The sequence below is a fragment of the Haemaphysalis longicornis genome, unplaced genomic scaffold, assembly GCF_048455015.1.
Source record: "Haemaphysalis longicornis isolate Haplotype H1 unplaced genomic scaffold, Haemaphysalis longicornis Haplotype H1 scaffold_9, whole genome shotgun sequence".
NCBI lineage: Eukaryota > Metazoa > Arthropoda > Arachnida > Ixodida > Ixodidae > Haemaphysalis > Haemaphysalis longicornis.
The window spans coordinates 60,962,465-60,988,583 of record NW_027526460.1 but is presented as its reverse complement, the minus strand read 5'-3'; the positions used below and the strand labels follow the sequence as shown (position 1 = coordinate 60,988,583).

Genomic DNA, 26,119 nt, shown 5'->3' with positions numbered 1-26,119 from the left:
ATCACATGAACTTGCGTAAAACTGCTACATCAAACAGTTTATTTTTATAACGAATAAAAGTACACGCGCGATTTTTCACCTGGTCTTGTTAGCAATGTAAACTAAAGGAGAAAATCTTCCACCAGTTACCTCATTTGCGTTTCCTAATTATGCGCACAAAAATAAGGGTAAGTAATGCATGATAATTAAGAATGTATGATAAAAAGATACGGGAACTTTTATAGTTAAAAAGCTGCGGCTAATATTCTGGCTTTTTTCGAACACCAAATAAGTAAGTTCTACGAAACGAAGCCTAGGAAAGGCATGTAAGATTTGAAGAAGACAACAAAAATGAGTGAAATTTGCAGCTTGTGCCGGTGCATATGGCCAAAACTGCGAATAATTGCTTTGAAAAGCTGAACGCCGCTGAAGGGAAGTAATTTTGTTGATGTTTTTTTTTCACAGGATATGCGGCTTTTCAGATCCGGCGCTGTAATATTGCTGCTTCAGATGTAGTTTTTTTCGTGGTGCCCTGATGCGACCCCTGAAGGATACAGAGTGCTCTTTCAGCTTCAAAACCTTTCGGGATTTGCATTGGATTCTTGAAAGGCATCTTTATTTCAGGCTGCCAACCGTTGTCTAACAGGCGCAAGAGAAGCACCCCCCCCCCCCCCCTCCCAGCCTAACAAGAAAGATAAAAAGCACGGGTTGTGTGCCTCTAACCAATACTAACGTAAGGCATGAACTGTGCGCACGTTATGCATAACTGATCCTGAATACGTTTGTTCAGAGGGATAGGTGAATTGTTAAACTATGGTATTCACATTGGGTGTAGTGCTTTCCCGGGCAGCCCCGTCCGAAGCATACATATTTAATGCCTGAAGTTGAGTCGGAAAAACGGAGCACGTATATGGCCCCGAGGTTTCCCGTCTTCGTAGAAAATGGCAAGCCGTCTCTTTTTTTGACCCTCATCATATGGGAGCGAGAGGTGTTAACTCAGCGCATAGTCATCCATTGACGCCTATCTAATTCCTCTCGGTTGGGGGTACTGCTTCCGCAGATCCTGTACTCCACAACAAAAAGCATCCTCATGGCGAAGCCTTGGCCGCAGAGCTCTCTAGTTCCGAGATTCGCTGGACAAAACAGAAACACCTTGCTAGGAGCAAGAATACTGCAAACAAACAAACAAATCTGCCAAAAACGTTTTGGCGGTGTTGCATCACCAGGGCTCTTTCGCTCATAACTAGAACTGCCGCAATTAGGCGTTTCAATACACTAGCTCTGAAGTGAAAATGCATACCAGCTGCATCCAGGCCAGGAAAACTTCACCTATAATTCTATGCGTCCACGTATGTAGCACGTAGTGTGCTCTTGCTAGCCACTCACCAGTTATAGGCTTGGAGCAAGCAGTGCATCTCTTGGCAAACAACTCGCCGAAGCACTCGGCGCAGAAAGGCTTCTCGTCGCGCGACGTGAATCGCTGGCCAGCTAATGAAGCGCTGCAGTTGGTGCACGTGAAGCACTCCCGATGCCATGGCTCATTGCGGTACGTCACACCTCCGCTGGTGATGATCTGCACAGCAAGTGAATAAAGATAAACATTAGCTCGACTACAATGACAATATAGGACAGCAGCCGCTGATTCCGAAAAACCCCACCAGAACGAATACCACTGCACAAGTAAACAAATAATTCCTGCAGAGCAGTGGCCACCCTCCCCCATCGGGTAACCAGTTCAAAACCATTCCGCAGTTATTCAAAACCTATCCGCAGTTTTGAATAAAGTGGTTAGCCGATATTTAAGCATTTATCTAAAATATTTCTTTGACTTGTTTTCTTGTTGTTTTCTTGTTTCAAGTTGTTTTCTTGTCTTCTGGTTTTCTTGTTTCAAGTTGTTTTCTTCTCTTCTTGCACACTATCTGAGTGTTAAAGAATATACCTGGTTAATCAATTCGGACTACCCATGCGAGTTATGATGATGTAGAGCAATAATGTTTAGAACACTTACATAAAACACAAGGTTGACAAAACCTGGAAACGCGTGAGCGATCCACACTAGGAACCATGGGTTTGTCTACTCCTGAGCTTTAGAAATACGGTAAATCTTTCAAATAATAATGAGGAATGACATAAAATTAGGGGATTTGAATACGCAATTCACTCGCAAACAAGAGCTCAATTTGCACCGTGCGTGTATAACATGTCCTTGATTATGATACTGACCACACAACCGGTTCAACGCACCTATGGAAGCAGAGGCGCTAAATATCCTGGCTGACATTCACCGAAATGTGACTCCCAGGTCTGCACCCTGTTTCTAACTGACAACAAGCTACTTGTCTGTCTTTGATTAACTTTAATGCATTCCCGTCCTAACGGCATCCTAAACCCGAATCCGCGCCTACTTTTGGATCATTGTCTTTAAACCTTATTTAACAACTTCATATCCTGCACAATACTTTGGTTTGCATTGAACAAAGGATCACATAAAAATTTGTATTTTTTGCTGGGGAGTTTTCATTTTATTTTCTGTAATACTGTTTTCAAACAAAGTTACCCGATATTAACAAACTCTTTCGATCAGCAAGGTTATTTGAACATTCCAAAGTTTTCCAGGACGCATTTCTTGCCTTCATGGCTAACATTTGGGTGTTAAAGAATGCCGTCGATCTCTTATTCCGAGTATTTTCCTTATTTTGTGCCGGCGCAACCTCTTCTGAAAATTTTGAGCAGCCCCGCTGGTAGTTCTACGTTCCCACTGACGCTTGTGCCACCCTCAACATGCTCCTTCCGTTGAGGTCGCTAATGAATGCTTAAGTTTCTTTAATGCTGCGAAACTCCTAAAAATTGCTGCTTTCCTTAAGAAGTGTAGAATCTCAACCATAACCTCTTGGTTTTTGGATGCCGCAGTGACAAAAAATATGCCACTACCTCTACACGCTAAAGCCGTCACCTACAGTTCCAACCGCGCGTAGATATAGCATATAACATTTAAAGTCCAAGCTCCTTCTAAAACACAATTAAACTACTGTAATTTGGTAGCAGAAATGGTCACATGTTCACACATTATTATTTAAGTTGATCCCTGTCCAAGCCAAGCGACTCGAACCAGTGTCCCTGATATTGTTATTTCCTCCTCTAATCGAGCCTCCATACCAAAAGATCTTTGAAAGCTATTGTCGCATGTAAAAGCATTGGGGCATCCTCCACTTAGCCGAGTCGAGGAAACACGTGGAGCCGGACAGACCAAGAATGCGGACACAAGTCCTGGATCGCTGACCAGGCCCTCCTCCGCTCAGCAACTGCTGGTGATTTGCACTTATAACCTTTGTCTCGTTTGCTCATCGAAAAGTGTTATTTGTGGCTCAGACATGATTGTTACGACGACGGCACATTCACAGTTTAGCCGCGTCTATCCAGGATCTTATTTTTATCTATTCGTGAGGAGAACTGATCCTTGAGGTTTGGAGATGTGCACTCGGCATTGGGCGTCGTTTATTTCCCGCGGGTCTTGCTCTCAAGAAACACCCACAGCTTAGCCTTAGTGATCGTGTTAATATCAACGCCACAAAAATGGAGCTACATTGATATCGTTCCTTTTGTACCAGTACACGCAGAAAAACGATATAAGGAAAAACGCCAGAAAATTTAAACTCCATTCCTTAATAAAGGAGTAGAACCAATTAGGTGCGTTTTAGTACAACGTCCCACACAACAGCATAAAAATAAAACAGTCGACCGAGGCCCGACAATGTCTTAGCATAGGTTTGACCGCAGATGAAAATTCGGTATTACTGTTTCGATATTTCTGAGCAACCTTGCTACGTTATATATTTTGAACATGTAAGTTTCCCCGAATGTATTTAACACCCAAATGTATTTAAACATGCTAAAGAGAACTCGTGAAAACATTTTCTGAAACCTGGTCCTATCGGTGACAGAAAAACACACAGATCCCAGAAAGCACTGCAACATATGGTAGAAATGAAGCCAAAAGTGACGCGATAGTAGACGAAACGTACCTGGTTGCACTTAATGCACCTAGTGGCGAACTTGTCCTCGTAACAGCCAGTGCAGTAGATATCATTGTCCCGCGGAATGAAGCTCCGGGTGCCGATAGGGTTGCTGCACACGCAGCAGCAGAAGCACTTCTCGTGCCACTGGTGGCCCTTGTACTCCATCTTCTTCGTGCCTGTCACCACCCAAAAAAGGGAAGAAAAGGGACGAACAGAAACTTTAAAAAGTGCCAGTCGGTGCCATTCTAAGCGAGACTTGTTTTCATGTCGCTCTATAAAACAAAATCGTGCACTTGTAATGACTGAATAATATGTTCCTAATGGTTGTGTCGAGTTTATTTAGCCCGACCAAATGTCTGAAGTCAAACACCTTGTGGAAGAATCGCACGACGACCGAACAACTGAGAAAGTCATGTCGCCATCACCGAAACTTCAGTGCCCACAGCTCTGAAGCAGACCTACAGAACTACGTCACACTCTGGTTGTTAAGGCAAGAGTACTTAACCGGGCGCCCACCTCCGACTACATTGTGCTGATAAATATTCCCTTCACTACGTTAAAGATGGCGTTTTAACTCTCTGGCCCATACCGCAATATGTTAACCCTGTAACCGGAGTGCTCTTTTATGTAATAAGGCAATGTATAACTCGTGTAATGCCGGTGCTACACGGTAACTTTCAATTGACAATTGGACTCTCGCCCCCCCCCTGCGTCTTATGTATTTCCAATTGGGCACTCGATAGACGATTGGTTCAACGGCCTTCGGAAGGCATTTAGAGAGAGAGAGAGAGCGATCTTTAATGAAGACTGGCGATGTTAGCTGGGCTAAAATGCCTAACTTGCTACCCCAGTTGGAAGGCATTTAATACAGCCGTGTAGTACAGGCATAAGTTATACAAGAACCTACGCCATTGTAAACTCTTTATGGTCCCTGTTATAACTGAAGTTTTCTTCCTGTTTACGGCACCGATGGCTTGTTCTTTTGAATCGATGGACACACAGACAAGCTCCTGTAGAGCTCTCGCAGCCTCGTATATAATCACAAAGTAGGACTAAGTGGGTGAAAGTTGAATTGTTTAAGAAAGCCATCCCATTGTAACGCTTCCGGAATGTTTATTTTAGAGCAATATTGGGTAATCCAACTTTACTGCAGCGCTCGGCGTACTGGCGGCTGCTATTGTCCTTACAATCGATTATGTCTCAACGCTCTACCAACTCCCATAAGTTTTAGATTCGCATATGTACTTCGGGGTAATGCCGCAGATATTTTTCCCTCCTACTGAGAATGACAAGCCGTTTTGTTCCCTTTACGTCCACGCACTTTTTACATTTAGGAACAGGATATTCACAGGTGGTTCCAATGCACACATATATATTTAGGTACCGTTCATCATCAGCACACCAACTCTTACAAACTTGAACAACACACCGGAGCAAACCTAAGAAACTCTACCCAACGTTTTACTCCATCCTCCCTTTTACTGTTCTTGGGTTGTAGGAAGTTATTCCAAAGAACAAAGACAGCAAGTGTGTGAAGCCCTCAGAAACGAAAAACCCGAAAACGGATCCGCCTAGGGTCCCTTTGCAATCCAACCACTTAAATCCTCCAACCACTTAAATCCTGAATTCCGAAGAAAAAACACGTAAGCGAAACCTCAGCCTTGATGCGTTGGAAGTGTGCAGTGTCTCGGTTTCTCACATTCCCAGACGGTGTTTTAGCTGTAATTAGAGAGAAAGCTCGCAACACCCAATTCCCCTCCAAGGATGAGTTCATTGCTCTTGACTAAGACGCTTGCCGCGGAAAAACCGAAAACCAAAGTTATGAAAGCTGCCGGCGGTACACTTAGCAGTCGTAAGCGATTTAAAAGACAGATTCTGCTGCTTCCTCTAACGTAAGCCACCATACTCAAAAGGGCATCGAACGGTTAACAAGCACTGTCTTCATTAGGCTCTTTAGAATGTCGTAATGCAAAGGTGCTGCTCGGCTAACGGCCGTTGAAACTAGATTTGCTAGCGAAAGCACCATACCATAAAGGCCAAGCAAAAAGGCTGTGTTTTCAACTAAACCTATTGTAGCAGTCGAGGAAAGACAAAAGAAATGCTATTTTCCTGCCTAAGCTCTTTCCTCATCCCCCAATGGCTGCAAGGAAACTTTTCTAAATAAAGTTCGTTTTTCCTGTGCTTCTCTGTTCAATGAACTTCTATTCCTCATCCTCTTTCTTCAGCGGACGGACGAGGAGTGAACAAATGCCCACAAGGACCCCAGGCTAATCCATATATTCGTGTGCACGACATAGTAGCTTTTTCTTCGCAATTTTTGCACACCTTTTAGTTGCAGTTTTATTTATTACATTCAGATTTCAATTTACCCCCGGACGTCGAACTGCTTAATTTCTGGAAGAAAATCTATGCGCACAAATAGTGAATCCTTTCCTCAAAACAAGACAAAAGTTACGCGTTTCGAATCTTCCAAAGTGTGTTCACAAACCAGTGATAAAGCGTCACTAACTGCGTCAAACCTGTGAGCCTGGCTTTCTGTACGTTGCGAATTCAAACGGTCGAACTACCGGCTTCAAAGCAGCCCCTGTGTGATTATATTAGCAATGCCAATTATCCAAACCGCAAACGTCGTCGCTAATCTTTTTCTGGTGTTAAAGAAACGTCGTCCACCCCCCTGGTTACCTTACAACGCGTACGAAATAAAACTCGCCCGAGAAATCTCCTACACTCCCAAACAACTTTTATTGCACAGTGCCAATTAAAGTCATCAAGTACAACGTTTCAAAGTTACTGGATCAGTTCGTTCAAGTTTATCACTTCACGTGGAGTACACACACCAGCCCCATTACAGATTACCGCTTTTACAGTCATATACATATTTTAAACAACTGCATAAACAAATGACTCTGACCGTTCGGGCGATACGTCTCCGGCGGTTCGTCGGCTTCACGCCCCATCCGAAAACGGGCCGATAAGTCGTCGGTGGTAGCTACGGTTTCGCAGCGATCGGTCACTCACAGAGGTCGTCGCTCCAGAACTTCACAACTTCGTTAGCAGTGGTCCGACGGGAATTGGCTGCTTATGGGGCGTGGCAAACGGCGCGATAATATGCGTAGCACATGCGCGCACAGGTGTCGCGCAGTTGTCGCATGTATACAATGGGAAGCCTAAAATGGGCGGGAATCGAGTTGGAGCACTTCACGTAGGCCGCTATGAAGACAGCAGCACGTCTACGACTGAGCCTCAACAGCTAACTACACTAACTACAGTGGGTCAGCAGAGTTGCAACTTTACAGACACATTCCCTGCGGCGGGCGCTAAGGTAACTAAGTCGACAAGGGAGACTGCCTAGCGAACACGCCTGTTTCAGTAACTATACGGCGGCCGCAGCTATTCTTTGGCAGCGATATAAGAGACGCTCGCTTTGCTTATAAGCGGTGCGGGGCTCGGCCAGATACACAAGACGCGACCACTCTATATCGAGCCCTGGCGGGGACTCCTCTCTCTTGGTGCCACACCCAGCTGAAAAATCCCCTTTCCTCTTTTACCCTTTCCCTCGATCCCGAAACGGGAACGAGCTGCTTCAGCCCCGTTGCCACGGCGACCACAGGACGCGAGACTCACGCGGTTACACACCCGTCTGGAGGTCGTCTGCCTAATAACCCTAACGCGACAACGGATTGAGAAGGCGCCTTATTGATCCCTGCGAGCCTTTTTCTGCCTTCACTAGCCCGTTTTGTTTCCTCATCACTCGCCTCTGCAGAGATTTTTTGCGCAACGTGTTACCCGACTGAGAGAAAGGAAGAGTATACGCTCCGCCTATCCCGCCGGCATAAGGGATGATGAGGGGCGCGGAGAAAAGGGGTCAAAGGCCTGGCGCGCCGCCGGCCCATCGTACATTATTGGTGCCCAGCTCCCTTTCGTTCGCGCCCTGCTATCCCCGTGCCAATAATCCTACGTAAGCAGTTTGCTCATGGCACCACCGCAGACGATTGCCCCTCGCTCCTCGTTCTATACACCGAAGACTGTCGGGTCGGTGCAGGGCGATGCTATCTTTAGGTCCAAGTGCTACACCTCGGAGAAGAATCGATTGTTAGGATCATTGGCACGATGCCACTGCAAATACCTTTGCCTTCTGAGGCGAGACCTAGCACAGCTGTGCTAAGCTTAACAAATGGGCTTATTGAGGCTTACAATTACGATTGCGATCAGGTAATTGCCAGTCCGCCCCGCTTCACTACACCTGGCAACCTGTACGATGTAACACGTGTTACACAACAGAGGATGAGCAAAGGAGTTAGTACTGATCGCAGAGTCGAAAGGTCAGATTACCAGCTACAACATTCATATAAAAATAAAGAGATAACATTCCTGAAATGTCCAGCAAATGTTCAAGAACACACATTCCCCAAGGTACTCGCAGTATTCATTAGAAGCGTTAGGCGCCGACCCAGTCTGTGGGTTCTCTCAAATAAAGTGGCGTTTCCATGTTAAGCAACCCAGCCACTTGACCGATAAACGTGCCCTACGATCGCGCGTTCGACGGTCGTTAACGCAGGCCGACACCTCGACAGGCAACGGAGTTACGTTCATGGGTTGTCGCCATCTGGCGAATGCTGTGAAACCTAGGCAGCCAGCACTGAGCTCATTTGGAGTCCCTTTATATTCCAAGCATTTCTGAAACAGTGCAGATGGGCGAAAAGATGGCGTGTGCAATTATGCAATTCCAGTGCCATCAACAACCCTGGGCCCTTCATATAAAAATCCGACGGGTTGTGATTAGTTGTAACCACAGTTCCCGTACTATTCAATGCCGTTAAACTTCTGACAATGTCATTAAAGGCATAGTTCTTGGTCAAACACAGCGCACATCGCAGAAAACAAAGTGTCTTATATTCGCCAGTCGGCCATGTTTCTTTAAGTTTCGGAGCCATACCCACTGGATAAATCGAACAGCGTTGCCTGTCAAAGGGTGCCCGCCTGACCTGGTCCCCAACAATGTTGGCCGGCAGCGTAAGTTTTGATGTTGCCCTGTATCACTGCATTGGGCTTTCATGGTACATTTCAACAGGCGAAAGTGATGATTGCGATTTGTAAACTGTCTCCAATAAATAAGCACTTGGTTCTAGTATCCCATATAGCCACCTGAAAAGGGCTGCATTTCTCTAAGAAAGGATGCGAAATGCCTGCTGAGATGAGTACGCAAAAGTAACCCAGTTCCCGTACTATATAAAAACGACATGAAAAGGAAAATTCTCGGACTAATCACTTTCAGTTCTACGAAAACATTGTGAAGTAAATGAAAACCGAACTTTATTTTTTGGCATATAACCCTAAAGATACGCAGAAACAATGTTACCATTCTTTGTGTGTGAGTCTGTGCGCGCGCATGCGCGTGTCGGTGTGTTTTTGAGTGAGTTCTTATTACCACAATATATGTGAAAGTATGCCCTTTCTAAAGACCGATTCCTTTCGCGATGAACCCATATCAAGGCACGGTACGGCCTTGGTGCTTTACGGCAAACGAGTGAAAAATGATCGAGGAAAAGTCGCCAAAACAGTAGAGTACTTCCGAATCAGCACTATTTACGGAACTTACCCATTTTGACATCTGGCGCAAAACTTCTGCCTTCGGTTGTTCAGTTGATCGCGTAAATTAGTTTTCCACTGCACAACTTCCCGCACCAAGCCAAGAAAAACGTAAAGACATTTTCTGATCCGTGGTTGTTTTTCTTCTTCTATTGTAGCTAGCACCTTGCCTAATCTGCTTTATCACACAAACTGCCCGAAAATCCATTTGGCAAATCATGTAAAAAACTGTTCCGCTCAACCAAACGATTATCATTTCTCGCCCCACGGTCCCGCTCCACACGAATGATGAGCAGCCTAGTATAGGAACGTGAGGGAGGAAAAAATCTCACATAAAATGCACTAGTATGCATAGCACCAGTCAAATTCGCTAGTTCGAAAACGTCTTAAAGTGTTTCCTTAACGCACGTCAGAATATTTCGCTCCTTTTCGCACCTGGTTGAAAGTTCCGAAATTAGGTGGGGCATCGCTTACAGCGGTATAGCGCGAATTTTCATCCGGCGGCATGTGATAAAGCGCCGTTTCCGGTCGAGGTAATAACGCAAACAGAAGTTGGGCACCCTAGTAAATTCCTAAACCTTGAAACGCCATCCAACACCCTGATCACTAACACAGGCGCTGTCTGGTCGCCTGGACTTTCCTTTCTTAACAAGTGCTTGCGAAAAATGCCAGGACTACTTCCAGCGAGTGATGTTCCAAAGAACACTGAAAATATTGTTAGATAAACGCAGCATTCGAGTGTCAGGAATGGGGTAAGCCTACCAGCGCGGAAGATCTCGCCGCAGCCATCGCAGCGGGTGGCGAAGGCGGCGTCGTAGCAGGCAGCGCAGTAGACCTTCTCAGCCTTGGAGCCGAACGGCTTGTCCACCAGCGACACGCGGCACTTGCTGCACAGGAAGCAGGCCTCGTGCCAGTGCTTCTCCTTGTACGACAGGTCCTGAAACACAGGTCACGGGAAAGTGAGGAATAAGGAACGAGTGGCACGGGTTGCCACTGGCTTGCACTTTTCTCTTCTTTTCTCTAAACTAATGGCGACGGTTCCAGGGGACAAGCAGCAGCGTGACGCGAGCTCAGCGAACAACTGCCATGTGCACTGCACACATGCGTTGTAGGACAAAATAGCACGGGAAGAAGCTTTCTGCCACCTTCGCTCGTTGATTAACAGCGAACACGAGTAAACTTAGCAACCACCCACACTTACGTGATCATTCTGCCTCAGTACAGTCGCATTTGCGTTTTCTTTATAGGCAATTCAGCGGCTCACCTATTCGCACCTCACTACTGTAGTTTGAACGTGTTTTCAACAGCCGTTAGTTTCCTTAAGTGTTTATTATTGTTATTTGATAGTATACCTTGCTCTGCAAAGTGATCCTCTTGTCTCTTTATTTGCTTTTGTGCTCTTGGTAAACTACGCTTCCATCAGACAGGATGAGTGACACATCTATCTATACTTAAAATTATATATCTAACTCTGACAATCGTGTGCACGGGTACAGCGACGAATACGCTTTAACGTGACAGAACGTGCGTCAGTATATAACGCACGTAGCGACGTGACGACGTGCGTAAATTGACGTAAATTGACCGTAAATTGACGAACGTGACGACGTGCGTCAGCGACAGTTGAGCGACTGTTACTACGAATCGTTTGATCCCTGCGCACAATAAAAATGCGCCACAGTAAGCGACACATAACAGATGCTAAACATAACACAGCTGATACTGCTAATAACCATTGCTTCAACTTAAAAAGCCTGAAATGTTTAGGCCAATCTCGTCAACCCCACGCTACTTTCGCCCCAAAAGTTTCAATCTACTCGGCTCGCAGTGCTTGTTAAGGCTGTCTTGATTTGCGTACTCCGTTTTGTAAGGCCCCAGCATTACCAGTCCTAGTTCTCAACAGACACTTCAGCAAGTGCCTCTTTGTGTTGTGGCCGGGTTAAATTATTCAAGTATGGTCTAATGCCATGGTTCACATATTCAACACGCGTCTTTCTTTCTGAATCGTTAACAAAGCCACAATTTCCGAGTAATTGTGAACTGCTGCTTCAACCTGTTCCCAGCTACATTTGTTAGAAAAAAACATATTGGCTAACACGATTATACCAGTCTGATTAGAATGCACTGCATAAGTACTGAACTACCACATATTGGCTTATCATAATTTGTAGCATGATTACGGGAATTTAGATATTTCGAACTGAAAGTTTTCGAATGACGGAAATTTTCAATTTGTTCACCGCTTGTTACCCTGCATCAGACACTTCGTTGGGGTAGCTATCGCCGATAGACACCAATTCTCACTGAAGAAGTAGAGACCGGGGAAGCGGGTGGGCATATTCCTTCCATAAGCTCTGTTAATTAGATCACATAGGTATGCCACAATTCCTATCGGCTGAGGTAAAATGAAGTTTTCAGGCTCGCCCGTGCTTTGAAAATCAACTGGCTATATTCCTGTTCAAACACGGGAAAGGGAATGCATTAGCGTAATACAAAGCCAGCGTCGACACCATGTTCAGAGCGAAACATTTGTTGTAATTTTCTACAACAGATGCGCCCTTTTCCTATGCCTATTTTTGTGTCCAAACGGTTTCTTACAGAATACTTTTAGTTGGTCGGAGTAAACAGTGCGCGGCTAGATCTTTCTCCTATGAATGCCTCCGTCGCATTTTAACGCCTCCATCGCACCCGCGCTGTGACGTTTACATTGCAAATAGCCAGCTTTAAATGCATTTTGTTAGGTTGCCGCCATGCCACTTATCTTTAGGAAAAAGCAAAATGTTTGAAGGAACGTTAATGCGAACGTCTTCTTTAGGAAAAATATAGCAACAAAATTAGTCTCATATACGCCCATAATTTCGGAATAATTAAAGATCAGTATTAAGCCGTGTACGCCGCGTTTGAAGAATTCTAATCCACAGACAGCCAAGCTTCTAAACTAGAATACTGCCAACCATAAGCTAACCAAGTACAACAAACACTAATATCACCGCTTCTAGGCGAGCACTGACGAATACATATTACTCGTACTTTTCCCATTTGCTACTTACTATCGATATCTACTCATAAGAACTGCATACTCGGCTTTCGTTTATTTCTTTTTTCTGAAGGTTCAGCATTTGAAAACAACACACATCCACTAGTTGTTTGAATTGCGTGCGAAACATTGAAGTGACATCTGTTTGTTAGAGTAAAATACCAATAGGAGAATGTAGTGACTTTGTCAGACGTATCCCGTAGGTACAATAAAGCTACTAAAGCATCACACACGTAGGCCAAATGGCATTTCCTACACGACAAATTTGTCCGGCCATTTCTAAAGAGGAGTACTAGAAATCACCCTCAGGTGTGCGAGGGTATCTAGATAATGTTCTAGTCTATTGTGGGGTTTAACGCACCGACGCAACGCAGGCGATGAGGCGCGCCGTAGTGGAGGGCGCCGGATTAATTTTGACCACCAGGAGATCTTTAGCGTGCGCCGAAACTTCGCACACACGGGCGTTTTTGCTTTTCGCCTCAATCAGAAAAGCGGCCGCCGCGGCCGGGATTAGAACCCGCGACCTCGTGCTCAGCAGCGCAACGCCTTAACCGCTGAGCCACCGCGGCGGGTGAGGGAGATAACGTACCTAGGAGATATCTTGTTGCATGCGTACCTTGGAGTCGATGCCGATGGCCTTGGAGCACTCCTCGCAAGAGTTAGCGAACACCTGCTCGTAGCAGCGCACGCAGTACGGGTGCTCGTCGCGCAGCACGTATCGCTGGCCGGTCAGCGAGTCGTCGCACTGCCAGCAGCAGAAGTGGCTCGAGTGCCAGTCCTTGTTCATGGCCTTCGTGTACTCCCCGGAGAAGATCAGCTGCGTGGGTGGAGAAAAAAAACCGGAACAGACACCATGAGAACAAGTGCCATACAAATATGTGGCGAGGAGCGCGTCCAAATGTCTTACACGAGAACGTAGTTATTTAAGAAGCCAGCATTGCCAAAGATAAAGAGCACAGTACTTGTGAAGTCACTGCGTATACAGGGTGTCCCAGCTATCATGCACCAAGTTTTAAAAAAAGAGTAATGGCGTAACTCGAAGAAAACCTATTGGATAAAGTTTGCAGTACTGTGAAGAAGCGGTGACTAATTTTTTCGTTAATGAGACTTAACTAATTACTTCTAGTTAATTATCTAACTCGATAATTACTGTCCTAATCACTGAAGTGTCAATGAGGCATTTGTAGGTATCGACGAGGGGCATCTAACTGCGGTATTTTCAGCGACGAACTAATTGCGTACTCATTTATTCTGACTGATAAAGAAAACCCGCGAAATATGAAAAATACCACGTGACGGCGCATCCGCGCGCATTGTAAAGCAGCGTCCCCAAATAAGCTGATTGAAAGCAACTGCTTCCGGTGTTACCCACCCGAAGAGACAGCGCATCGCCTTGATAAGGCGCGTGTGCAGATAAGGCACAAACTCGGTGGCGATTTCTTCTTTCTTTCTTTTGTTTGTTTTATTCTGGCTAACTCATAGGCAGCCTGTTTGATGGCGTTGCTTTACGACGCGCGCGGACGCGCCGTCACGTGGTATTTTTCATATTTTGCGGGTTTTCTTTATCAGTCGGAATAAATGTGTACGTAATTAGTTCGTCGCTGAAAATACCGCAGTTAGATGCCCCTCGTGGGTACCTACAAGTGCCTCATTGACACTTTAGTGATTAGGACAGTACTTCGCGAGTTAGATAATTAGTTACAATTAATTAATTAATTAAGTCTCATTAACGAAAAAAATGCTGTCCGCTTCTCCACAGTACTGCAAACATTATCCACTAGGTTTTCTTCGAGTTACGCCATTACTCTTTTTTAAAATCTTGGTGCATGATAGCTGGGACACCCTGTATATTTATCACGCAGGCAGTTCACCGCAACTGTAACGGGCGACTTTTACCGATAGCAGCAGCTTTCGGTGTGAACAATAACAGTGTAAAACATAACTGCCTCGAAACTATTTTCTTCCGTTATTAGCCGGTTAAGCCTCACATCCCATTTTCCGAATATGGTGGAAGGTGTTTCCCACGTTTTCATGAAGGAAAAAGAGACAGCGAAGTTAACAAGTAGCAGGCAAAGGCATGGGTAATATGTTTTTAACCTTTATTTTGTGGGGCGCCTCCGTCCCACATTGGGCGCCAGAATTTTCCCCTCCATCGGCTGCTGCTCGATTTATTTCGTGGTTATTCTACATGCGAGCGGCTGCCGCAGTCTCACTAGGGCGATAGATTACAGGGTTCATGTAACCACAGCCTGCTGCAAAATTAGATCAACGGCACCCGAGCCGCCAGATATATAATTTAATAGTGAGGTTGTTTTCAGTAAATCCTCCTCCTGGTGTCGCGAACGACACAGTAATAATTAAAAGTACCACTTTATGGATTATTAATTTCAGACATGCATTGCCATCATTAGTTTCTACACAGTGTTCATGCTTCATATCACGTCCAAATATGTGCAACCAAATCAGTGACCGCCAATTAATAACAATTCTTTTCGAAGTCAAACCGCACCTGTCATTGCAGATGACTGGTAAACAATTAAATGTCTTTTGAAACGACACAACGCAAAAAAATTCCCCCGCATTTCCCCGAGGGGGAGAATGTGAAAGTGCGAATGCACGGTTGTCGGCCCGCTTGCGGCGCTTGCGCTCGGCCCCCGCAGCCCACCGCCTCGCCGCCTTCTCTTCCATCTCTTCCATCGGGTTTGTAGTATCACGTGTACACCACGCAGTTATCAAGCCGCTATAACGCCGCTGAGTCGCCAACGCACGCCGCTGACGACGTAGTTTGAATGCGTTAAAGATATAAGGCGCGTTACTAACACTAATTTCAGCGTCGCGTCCGTGGCTTAGTCGGTAGAGCGTCGCGCTGCGCCGCAAAGTCCTCGGATCGAAACCTGGCGCCGGATGCTGTTTTTTTTTTTTTATATAGAGAGGAGGACTGCGGACGCCGCCGCCGCCGCCGGCGGTGGAAGGTTTGGGGTCGCTTATAAAGTGCATTCGCACTTAAAAAATCAGCAGACATGCTGAAAATGCGCTTGACCTTGTCCTTCGTCTTCTGTTTTACTATTCCTCTTAACTTGTCATGCACACCAAAAAAAAAAAACCAAAAAGGCGCAAACAAAAAACGTTCCGAAATATTTTTTTTTCACAATAACTCAATCCAACCCGCTTTGACGTCGCGCCATTCGAAAACGTGCTGACATTACAAACTCAAATCGCTAAGACAATAACAAAATCTTCAAAAGCGAGTACTCCTAACGGAAATTCATAAATACTTTGTTCCGTAAACGTGCCCAACAAACGTGCTGTAGCAGCGAAAAACAACGCTGTTTTGTTATCACGTCCACGCTGCCTCTTACTCCACTCTCGTAACAAACGGTAGCGCTTATTTAACACAAGTTCGTGTCTTTGAGAAGTTAATAGCAGGAAATCCAATTGCAGCCGCTCACACAGCCTAATTCGTTCAGGAAGTTGCATTGGGACAAACAAAAGCGAGACTTGAAGACGTAAACACACGCGGGGTGGGAGGGGGGGGCGATAAATTTAACGGGTACGTATGGTGTAGTGGTCCGTCGTTCAAGTCAGGAGTGAACCGGGTCTCCCCTAAGCAGCCTAGGAGAAGCGTGCCCGCGGTAAAGGGATTAAGCGCGGCACATGCTCGGATATTCTGCTGTTCTTGGCGCTGTTTCTCTTAGTCCCATTCGTAGGGCTACGAGGCGCTACTTGGATGAGACGCAAACAGGTTACGAATAGCGCACAATCCGACGGGCGGCGAGCTTCATCCCGAATGTAGGCACTAATCCCAGCAGCACGTGGCTGGTACGCAGTAATCGCAATGAACAGTACACGTGGGAGATATCGAGAGCAACTCTGTTCGAAAGCAGCCGGAAATCTCGGTCGAGTGGGCAAGACGTTCTCTCCATTCTGTCGCCTTCTTTCCGCCGCGTGGGCCTGCCGGCAAGTTTGCGCGTTGGCGTGTTCACGTGTTGCCCTAGCCACATCGCGCGCCATCTTGATCATTATGTTTCACCGACGACAAACAACGGATACAGGGTATGCACGGACGAGAAAACTTTTAGCATTCAAGAATGAAAAACAATGCCTAGACTGTGAAATTAACAACTCCCCGTGAACACACAAGATAAGACGCGTATTTTGACCGGAATAACCCAATTTTTAAACTAGCCACGTGTGCATGACCTTCCTTGCACAAGCACGGAGCCCCATTAGCTAGATAGTTAAATGAAAAATTACGCTAAACCCTTATTCACCGAACTACCGAGATTCACCAAAGGGAACTAGACACGTGCATGACATTTCTTAAACAAGCCCAGAACACGCATGCAATTTGGGTAAAAGAAACACAATTGTAAAACGCCTAATCAATATAGTTGTAAGTCGACAAGCCGCGCGCCGCGATGAAAACAGTACCCGTATATTAGGCCAGAAATAAGCTCCTAGCAAATATTCCAATAAACCCGCAAGTTCGTATCTGTTGTACGCGCATTGCAGAGAATCACGGTAAGACGTAGCTGCTAAATGAATGATACGGTTTTGTGGGACACTTTGATTATAGTAGATATCCTAGTCATTTTAACAGATCGTGTCGTGCCAGTGCCTCCTAGCATACGAGAATTTAGTAGGGCTAATGGTCCACTTATGTGCCACTAAATTACCCCAACATTTTTAACAGGCTGAACCGCTCATTTTGTGCTTTATACAACGTGGTACGAGATGAAAATGCCGGGACCGTTACTCGTTCCACAGAGATTAACGATTTCGGTTATTTTTTGCTTGAAATATTCCTTGCGTCGCACGGACCCGGGCTGAGCGACCAACTTACGATGCCGGACGTCATTAACAGTATCTTTAATTAAAACGAGCTTCATTCGAGAGGAAAGATTTTGCGTATGCCCTCGCTGACTACGAGCAATATCGTGATGTCCATCCTTCCCGTAATCCTCCGATTACGTACGTAAGCCGACTGCGCTTTCCACCGGGGGCGTACGGGTATCTCTTTCGCGAGTTCAGAAATGAGCTAGCTTTACAATCGTAAGTACTTTTCACCTAAACTTTCCGCACGGACGGAAGGAAGCAGAGGTTTACACTCAATAATCTGCGTCTTTGAAACACATCAGCCACGTGATCAATATAAATCCAGCTTTTATTTTCCGACTTACTACTGCTTACCATACTCCGCGCCAGTAAAATCTTTATTCCTGATTTGTTCTGTAGATAAAAAGAAGCCCCAATACCTCTTTAGTGTTATGAAAGCGCTCATCCCAATTATCTACGAGAGAGTTTTGCAAGACCACGCCCTCTTGTCTACAGTGTGGTAACGGATAGAGATCCTTCAACCCAAGCAAACTATAGCAAACGCCGTTATTGCGAGGTGCTCACGACAGAAAGCTCGCTTCGTTATAAGCGATACTCCAGTAAAGCGGAAATGATAAAGCGGAATACTGTAGGGACGGTAAAAGACTTCGAATAAAGGGAGATTTCGTAAAAATCGGTTTCGTTGTAACGAGAGTTTCGTGTACCAATGCAGCCGCGACATATTGACTACATCAATCAATAACCGCGGTATTCTTAAGAACCGCACCCTGGAGAAAAAGGCAGTTGCAGCTAATGGCAACATGAACTTACTATTTCCTTTAGATGAGGTTTTCTTGCGTATGCCCGTAACGCTACTATGTAATACGGATCTGCTTATCCGCCGAATGCGAAACGCATTAGGGCTCTTCTAGCGCCATATCGAAACATACCAAGTCATAGCGTCCCCAGACACGTGGCGCCACATCGTCAGGACCTTCGTAAACCTATACTTTTTGCCTCATCTGTCGAAAATCTTCAAATTGAGCCCCTTAATACGCAACCGCTTATCGCTTTTAGCGGTATTTATTTCATTCGTGGATGTAGACGTGCTTACACAGGAAGCCGACTACTGCAGACGACGTCACTCGGAACGTCTCTTGACATCTGTATAAACATTTATTTTGCTTTTGACCGACAACAAAGGACCTTTACGAATAAAGATGTTGAAGTCCACGAACCTTCCCCGAAAGCGCGCCCATTAGTAAATTTTAGTAATAAAACTTACGAAAAGCGGAACGCACAGCTTTCCATGAAAGCTGTGATCTTTTTTACTGTCCAGAGTGTTGAGGCCCGTGCAAATTATTCGTGACATTAACTGCTAGGACTGCCCAATTAACGATTCCTGCTCGTTCCTGCCCCAGTGTAATGGGGGAGCGGACGATGGTGAATTCAGTGCAATTTAGCCTAATTAATAAAATCTCATTGCGCCGTCTCTTTATAGGGGTTATAAGGGACTTCAGCGCCTCTCTTAACTACTTTCAGTATCAACGCCAGGATGATACTGAAGCTAATCAAGATGAGGCGCTAAAGTCGCTTTGGTGAATCAGTGCTTCACTCTTCACAGCTTTCACTTTGAGTGGAACTGCTTTCATTTTTCAGTGCCTCTGACGCTGACTCCAGCTTTTCCTGCTAATTCGCTACGGAAGGCTATCAAATTTAAAATATTTAGGTAGACGAGCGTTTGAGGCACATGAAAAAAACAATAGTGTAAAATGGATTCCGGAGTGTTCTCTTACAGACTCTTGCCGATATCGTTCAGGCCTAACGAAAAAAGCAAATATTCATGCGCCACCTTCTTAGCACAAGCCCCAAACGACCTGTTAGAGGTCATCCTTGCGTCTTCTCTGTACCACTTATACATGTACACGACCGTTGAACCTTATATTTTAATTGGTCACTAAACAAAATAGCAATTGCAAAACAAAAGACCACAGAAAACAGGTATTTTTGAAACGAAAGGATACTGAAACACAAAACAAAAACGGCCATTCGAGGACTTTAAAGTGTTTTTCCACGAGACTGCCCGATTAGGAGCGTAGCGCCCAAAATAGGCGAAGGAAGTGGGTATTGATGGGCAAAGCCCGTCAAAGGCATGCAAACTGGCGGTGTGACCCCGTCGTGCTTTGCAACCACTCTGACGTCCGCAGAATTGCTACTTTTCCTCTTGTTCACAAAATATTTAACAAATACCCAGCAGACATCGCAGACAGACAACCCAAGACATCTTGTAATGCACACAAACAGCAATTTGAACATAGCAATTTCGTTGAAAATAAAAGTCCAACGCAAAATTCGGATATGCAAAAAAAAACGTTTCTTTTTGTGGCATGCGTTTTTCGTATAATTTCTGCCAAGAATGCGAGTGTACGTGCGCGTATTACATATCGCTTACCCCAAATAATTAAGCCACTAAACTTCATTGCCTCAAAAGCCCCAATAGCCTACGGTGCCTCGTCGGGAAGATGCGTCTAAGGCTTTTTCGGATAAGCACGTCAGAAAGAGCTGTGAATGCTAAGGTAAAGCTGCAAAAGAATGCCCTGATTGATTGGTTGCTTTTCTTTCGCCGCTTTATTTCTTGCTCCGCTGGAACAGACGCCGACACAAATTTGCTGCTGCTTACATAACCACTTTGTGTGCCCTCCTGTTTTCAAATAGCGTCTGCCTGTTCTGGAGAGTTGTCGACTCGACTTTTCGCTCCCTGCGCGACAAAAAGCAGAAGCCCCTGAGGAGGGTGGGCGCTGACGCCATCGGCGGAACCCAGTTCTCTTGGCGACGCGTCAAGTTTCGAAAACTAGGCGGTGGCCACAGCTCGAAGCCCGGAATAGACACTCGGAGCACCATCCGGATGCTTCCGGTTATATAACACAACCCTCTGTTTGTCCCAGAGATGCCAATTTTTGCACCCAATCCTATACCCTATCCCGGGAAATTTTTGCCTAGATGCTTTGTTTTCATTTTTATTGTAAAAGTTTAGCGGGGTTTCTTTTTCTTCTGGTTTTTTAGCAAGAAATTGCATTAGGCTTCATTATCTTTTCTCAAAGCGCCTGTTTCCGTTTTGGTTAGGGTGATTTTAAATCATTCAAGCACCAAAAGTTAAATGTTGTCATGTGACTCGTTTATGTGACGACAAAACAGCTGGTAGTGTATACAGCACTTGAATTTCAAAGGCATTTTTTTACAATTGTTGAGACGCAACATTCGCCCTAACTATGCGCGCTGCACTTGAAAATTTAACACCAAGAGCGAAAACACGACACATTCTGTCGAGGGAGGACGTTGCAAAACTTTCGGATGCTGAATTTTTATAAGCTTACAAACTTGCGTACTGGTTACCGGCGAAGCGCAGACATCCTTTGCATAATTAAGTCACTGTTAATTAGCGAGTTTTGTAAACTCAACGCAGGCTCCCTGCCCAAGGGTTCATCAATCAACGGAAGTTGGCCTGCTGAAAATGCCTAAATCGAACGAGCTGCAACTCGATCAAGGGCCAGCCTTGTCGATGTTTCATTAACTATTGCAGCGCCAAGGTCATTCAGTCGCCATCTCATTAACCTAACGTGCACTCGAAATCCCGACAAAGGGTTCTTTATAGCAGTGTTTTTCAATTGGAAGGGTTACATAATTTTCCGTACAAAAGGGGAGCCTGTATATTAACTTTAGAAGTAGTGGTGGGTCCATGGAGAACACCAGGACTTGCCTTCCTATTCTTACACAAATTGAAGAAACGTAAGTTTTGGTAGCATAAAAAACCATCTACAACGTGTTAAACAAAACTGGTGGACAAAAGTTCCAGAAAAGCATTCGTGCAGCGGACTGTCGTGCAGCGTACCCACGGCAGCGTACTGCCGCTGGCAAGAAAATAAATTTTTGTCATGCTGGTTTTACTGAACTCGAAGCGCACCAACGTTTAGGTAGAATAGCAATCCTTCGTTCTAGAGCTCACACTGCCCCACACCTATCCAACAGGGTCTCGCAACAGTTTGGTTCTCCAAACGATGCCATACAATACTGCTCCCGATGAGCAAAATGAAGGAACGGATTGGTGCTTCCCTTACCGAAATTCTTCGCTGGATTTTGAAATGATACGAGAGGAAAGAGGAGTAGCGAACGATCAACGCATTTGAAAACGCTCAGAAAATGCATTATATTTTGTACGCCACAAATAACCTTTTCGGAACATGCAACAGCAAACACGCCTTTTACCGTTCATGCAGTTTTTGCGCCAGGTAAACAGATGGTATAAATCTGTTGGTCGGTCATTGCAACGTGTAATGGTTCGGTAACAAACCCAGGCGAATTAAAAATTTATTGGTATTACTTTCCAATTGTAAGCGAGAAAATTTCATCAATGTCACACTGATATCGATGTTTATTTGCAATGCTGGAGAGAGGAGGAACATATTGAAATTAGGCGTTTCTTAGTATAGTTTGCATTATACTATTCGGGGGCTGAAGCCTGGAAGGAATTCCCTGGTGCGGACGTTATGGCCTCTGAGACCAATTCGAGCGTATTTTAAAGATCTTCTGAACATGCGTCACTCAAGAGGTTATTTCGAATATTCAGAAGACACTTTTAGGTGCATGTAGCGCACTCTCGTTGTGGTTCTCCGATTACCAATTTAAAACGGAGCAGCTAGCACTCCTTGATGATGTGGAAAGAGAAAATCTCTTGGATGCGAAGGAAGCATGGCTGCTTAGGGCCACCCCACTTCCGGACACACAAGCTACTAGACACGCCCTCTGTAGGCCTCCACAGGGAGATATTTTCAAGCGTGAGAAACGCTTTTTTAAGCATAACTGCTCGTATCAAAAGGCTAGCCGCCAAGTGGGAAACTGCAAGCAGGCTTCCATATTAAACCTACAAGACGTTAAACGTTTTCGAGAGCATTGCAACCATGCTGACCTAAATTTATGTGTTTTATTGATGCCTTAAAGCCGTCTAAAAGCCATGAGCTCTTCTCAAGCTGAGATATTTCACGGGTTTATTGGAAAGTTGCAAGCACGCGCAAGCGAAAATTCCGCTGCTTCGCCTTCTTGACGTGCTGATGAAACCGTTTGAAATCATGGGCTAATAGCGGCGATACCTCCTAACGACAACAAAACCAATCGTTCCATACATTGATGGAAAATTTTTTGATCGAGTTTACAAGCTCCTACATTGTTGTAGAGCTGGGATAGCAGGCACAGATATCGGTTAAATTTTAATTAAGGTCTGCAATCATGGATGCATCATATTAAAATGAAGTATGAGATATTCAAAAAACTTTCAGGAGGCCGTGGTTAGGACGACCAAGGAGTTCTTCTTTGCAACCGGCGAGTTCTGTAAGTAAAGCAAACCTAAGTGTTTCAGGACTTCGTGTTATAGAACATGGAAGTAAAATATTTCGAACGAAGATTTAGTAGGAACGTTTTGTCCTTCTCGTGACATGGCTTCATTGCAGAAACAAATTATATTTCCGTTTTTGTACTGTGCGATCCCGATGGGACGTACTCTACTGGGCACAATTTTGATGCTGGCGCCACTTGAGCTGACCTCTAACTGACCCAAAGGCAAATGCTTCTATACGCAATTCTGCGCATACGTGAATTCCTTAGGCCATGTGGAGGTGTGGAACATTTTATTCGTGACTAGTTAAACGCTGCCTTTTTAATGGTGTGGTTTACTCAGAAAGAAATTATTTTGAGCAACTAATACAGAAGGTCGTCCGTATGCTGCGGCTGCATAATTAGTCATCAATGCACTAATGAGTTTGATAAAAAAAAACATATCAAAAGCTGAGTCGGGACATTCAAGCGGGCGATGTCGACCAGTTACTGATGCGAACAAAAGCATATTTATGTTTGGTTTGGAACCTCGTCATTTCCTCCCAGGAGCCAGCCTTAAGTTACAACAAATATGGCCAACAACAGGAGGGGAAATAGTCGAAGATTTTCTGTGAAGATAAGGAAAGCAAAGACATTCGTTTGTTAAATACCCATGAGAGGCCTAAATTAGTCAATTATTCCGTTAGCCTTCCACTACGATTCCCACCAGAGGCCCCGTGTTGCTCAGGAGCGCCAAACCCACATTTCAACTTCGGCCATTTGGGTGTAACCCGCAATGTGACCACATCGAAAATCCTGACTGTTATTTCTTTCCATTAACAATCCGTAGACACATCGCGACGTCGTATACCAACCACGCTAGCGAGGCATCAAGTGAGCCGAATTTAAACCGAATCCAAATTGCCAATACTACTTCGGCAGTACTTCATAGTGAAAGTAGAAGCGACCGACTCGAGTTGGAGGAGGGCTATTCAATCCGGATCAGTTGAAGTTCTACCGAAAATAGCGGGGGAGCTACAAGGCACCGCTCCATTATTCATCTGTAAGGAGACCCTCGACGACAATGATGTAGTCGGGCCGCGAGGGGTGACCCTGCGGGCTAGAATTAGGGCGGCGAGAAGGGACTCGTGAGGGGCGCGCACTGGTCACATCATCGTTACCTCATCGTTAGGCTGTTGGTTGTTGTACTGGCTCTCGTCCGTGTCTACGTCCACATGAATCCTGGTCTTCTTCTTGGTCTTCTTGATGGTGGTGGTCCTCTTGACGGTGTCCACTTCTTCAGACATGGTGACTTAGTGCACGCGGCAGCGGCGGTTCGCGCACAAGGTTACAACAAGCGGGGCCGACAACGGCTGCACAGAGAGCGTCGAGGAGGTTCGTTCGAAACTGGCACCGCGCGCCGCTGTGCCGGTGAAGTAGGGACGGCCGGCCGCCTTGTGAGCGCCCAGAGTCGCGGGGCTCGGCCCGGAATCTTTCGTGTTTTGCACACGGACCCTCGACGGGCCGCGGGGCAAGTGCAAGAGAGGATGTGGAGAGGGAAAAAGGAGGGTGGCCGCCAGAAATCTCATCTCCGTTGCAGGCAGGACGGAAGGGGCCCGGGGTTCGGTTTACGATGAGCCCGGGCTAAGGCCGCGCTGAAGCGGGGGAGTGGGATGAGATGAGTTTGTGGAAGGGAGGGTGAAAAACAGAGTAAAACCAAAGCAAAGTGCACAAATGAACTGCCGAGCCCTAGGGCTGCGTCTGTGGACCAGTGGTGGAAAGGATTTAGCGGTCACCCGAAGATGACGACTGATGCGATGCGAGGCAGACGCTAAGCCGCGCCGACGCACGCTCATGGCTAACAGCAATTCTTCTTTTCTCTCTTCTAGGGGCGAGGGCGACAGCAGTGGTGTGTGCGTGTGTCCGCGCGTTTGCGCGTGCCGATGAACGCCAGACGGGTCGTTTTCGGCCCAGCCAGTGGGGAACGGGGTCGTGTAAGCATAGTAAAAAGTCAGCGGCTGTGCCAAGGGTATTTGGACGCTGCAGCAGCGCGTCGGCAAGTTAACAAAGCCAACGTTCTCTTGAAATGTCTTCGCCTACTCCGCGGCTACAATCTAAATGAAATAAACACACGCCCAATACGGATGCACGGTTTTAACCGCCACCAATGATTGAAAATCCGTGGAAGCCAAAGTCTGCTGTGTGATATTTGTGTCGCTCTGGAGAAAATTTTCCAGCATCCAGACACATCGACCCCAACTTAAAATAATTTAACGTATGTTCAGCTAACGGGAACATAGGCTGACATTGCTGTATTTAGCTATGTGTTTGTTTTCGTTTTTTGTGCTAGTGCTAATTTAGTTTAGGCATGATGTGCATCAAATTAACGATGTCTTACATTATCCAAGTCGACTGGATGCATTCTCATCTTCCAAATATTTACCAGATTTACCAAGCTTCAGTCCGCAAACTATGATTGAAGTATTCTAGGCGGACAGGATCAATTCTGCCAATACTTTCCCTTTAACTCAGTCCCCTGCCCTTTCGCTGACAGAACAAGATCTCTTTGGAAAATAATGATGCGTAAAACCCCCTTTTAACGTCCCTGATTACGTTGCTGAGGTTTCCGCCAATACATTTTAACCTCAATTGATCGCATTGCTGAAATTTTGTTGCCTTTGGCATTACACAGTTTTTAAGTGCTGACTCCTGCTGAATTTTCTTTTTTACTTATTGGTATAACTTACAGCTGCTACTTCATACAATTCCGCGCGTTTACCTGTTGTTTCTACTTATTCGCGTTGCTTACGCTTATGTAAGCAACACCCTGAAATTGAGTATTTTGAGGCCTTCCGCCGGCAAAATTTTCTGAGCCACGGCGCAAAACTTATATGTTTTATCAGATGCAAACATAAATGAAGCCGTAAACGAACACAAGTAAAACGTATGCAAGAATAATTTGGATGAATTTGTAACAAATGAAGTCGAACAGACTTACTCTTCAGGATTACAAAGCAGAGCTTTCATACTCACCCTTAAAATTTATTGAATACAACTCGACTACTAATTATGTACCAATTGATTCACAACCTACAGTTGGCCGTAGTCAATACTTATCGCGAGCAAAAACTCAGAAAACGTGTCCCACACAGCCCTGGACTCTCAGGAAAACCCAATTCCCTACCCGCTGTTGGAAACTGCTGCTGGAAACTGAGACTGCTCGGACTTGTGCATAACTACTGCGCCTCATCAACAGATACACTTTTAAAACTAAAACACTTTTAGTAGGGACCAACTTTCGCGCAATGTGTACAATCAT

General features: G+C 45.4%; 1 protein-coding gene across 9 annotated transcripts in view; it reads right to left on the bottom strand.

The window, feature by feature from the left end:
• The window catches only part of Lmpt (four and a half LIM domains protein limpet), a 347,866-nt gene that overhangs the window by 3,436 nt on the left and 318,311 nt on the right, over positions 1-26,119 (bottom strand). For all 9 annotated transcript variants that reach the window (XM_077682881.1, XM_077682885.1, XM_077682884.1 and 6 more), the window contains 4 exons: positions 13,238-13,438; positions 10,347-10,521; positions 4,002-4,171; positions 1,366-1,552 (listed from right to left, as the gene is read on the bottom strand). In XM_077682881.1, coding sequence (XP_077539007.1) covers positions 1,366-1,552; positions 4,002-4,171; positions 10,347-10,521; positions 13,238-13,438 — 733 coding nt within the window. The remainder of the gene's footprint in view (positions 1-1,365; positions 1,553-4,001; positions 4,172-10,346; positions 10,522-13,237; positions 13,439-26,119) is intronic.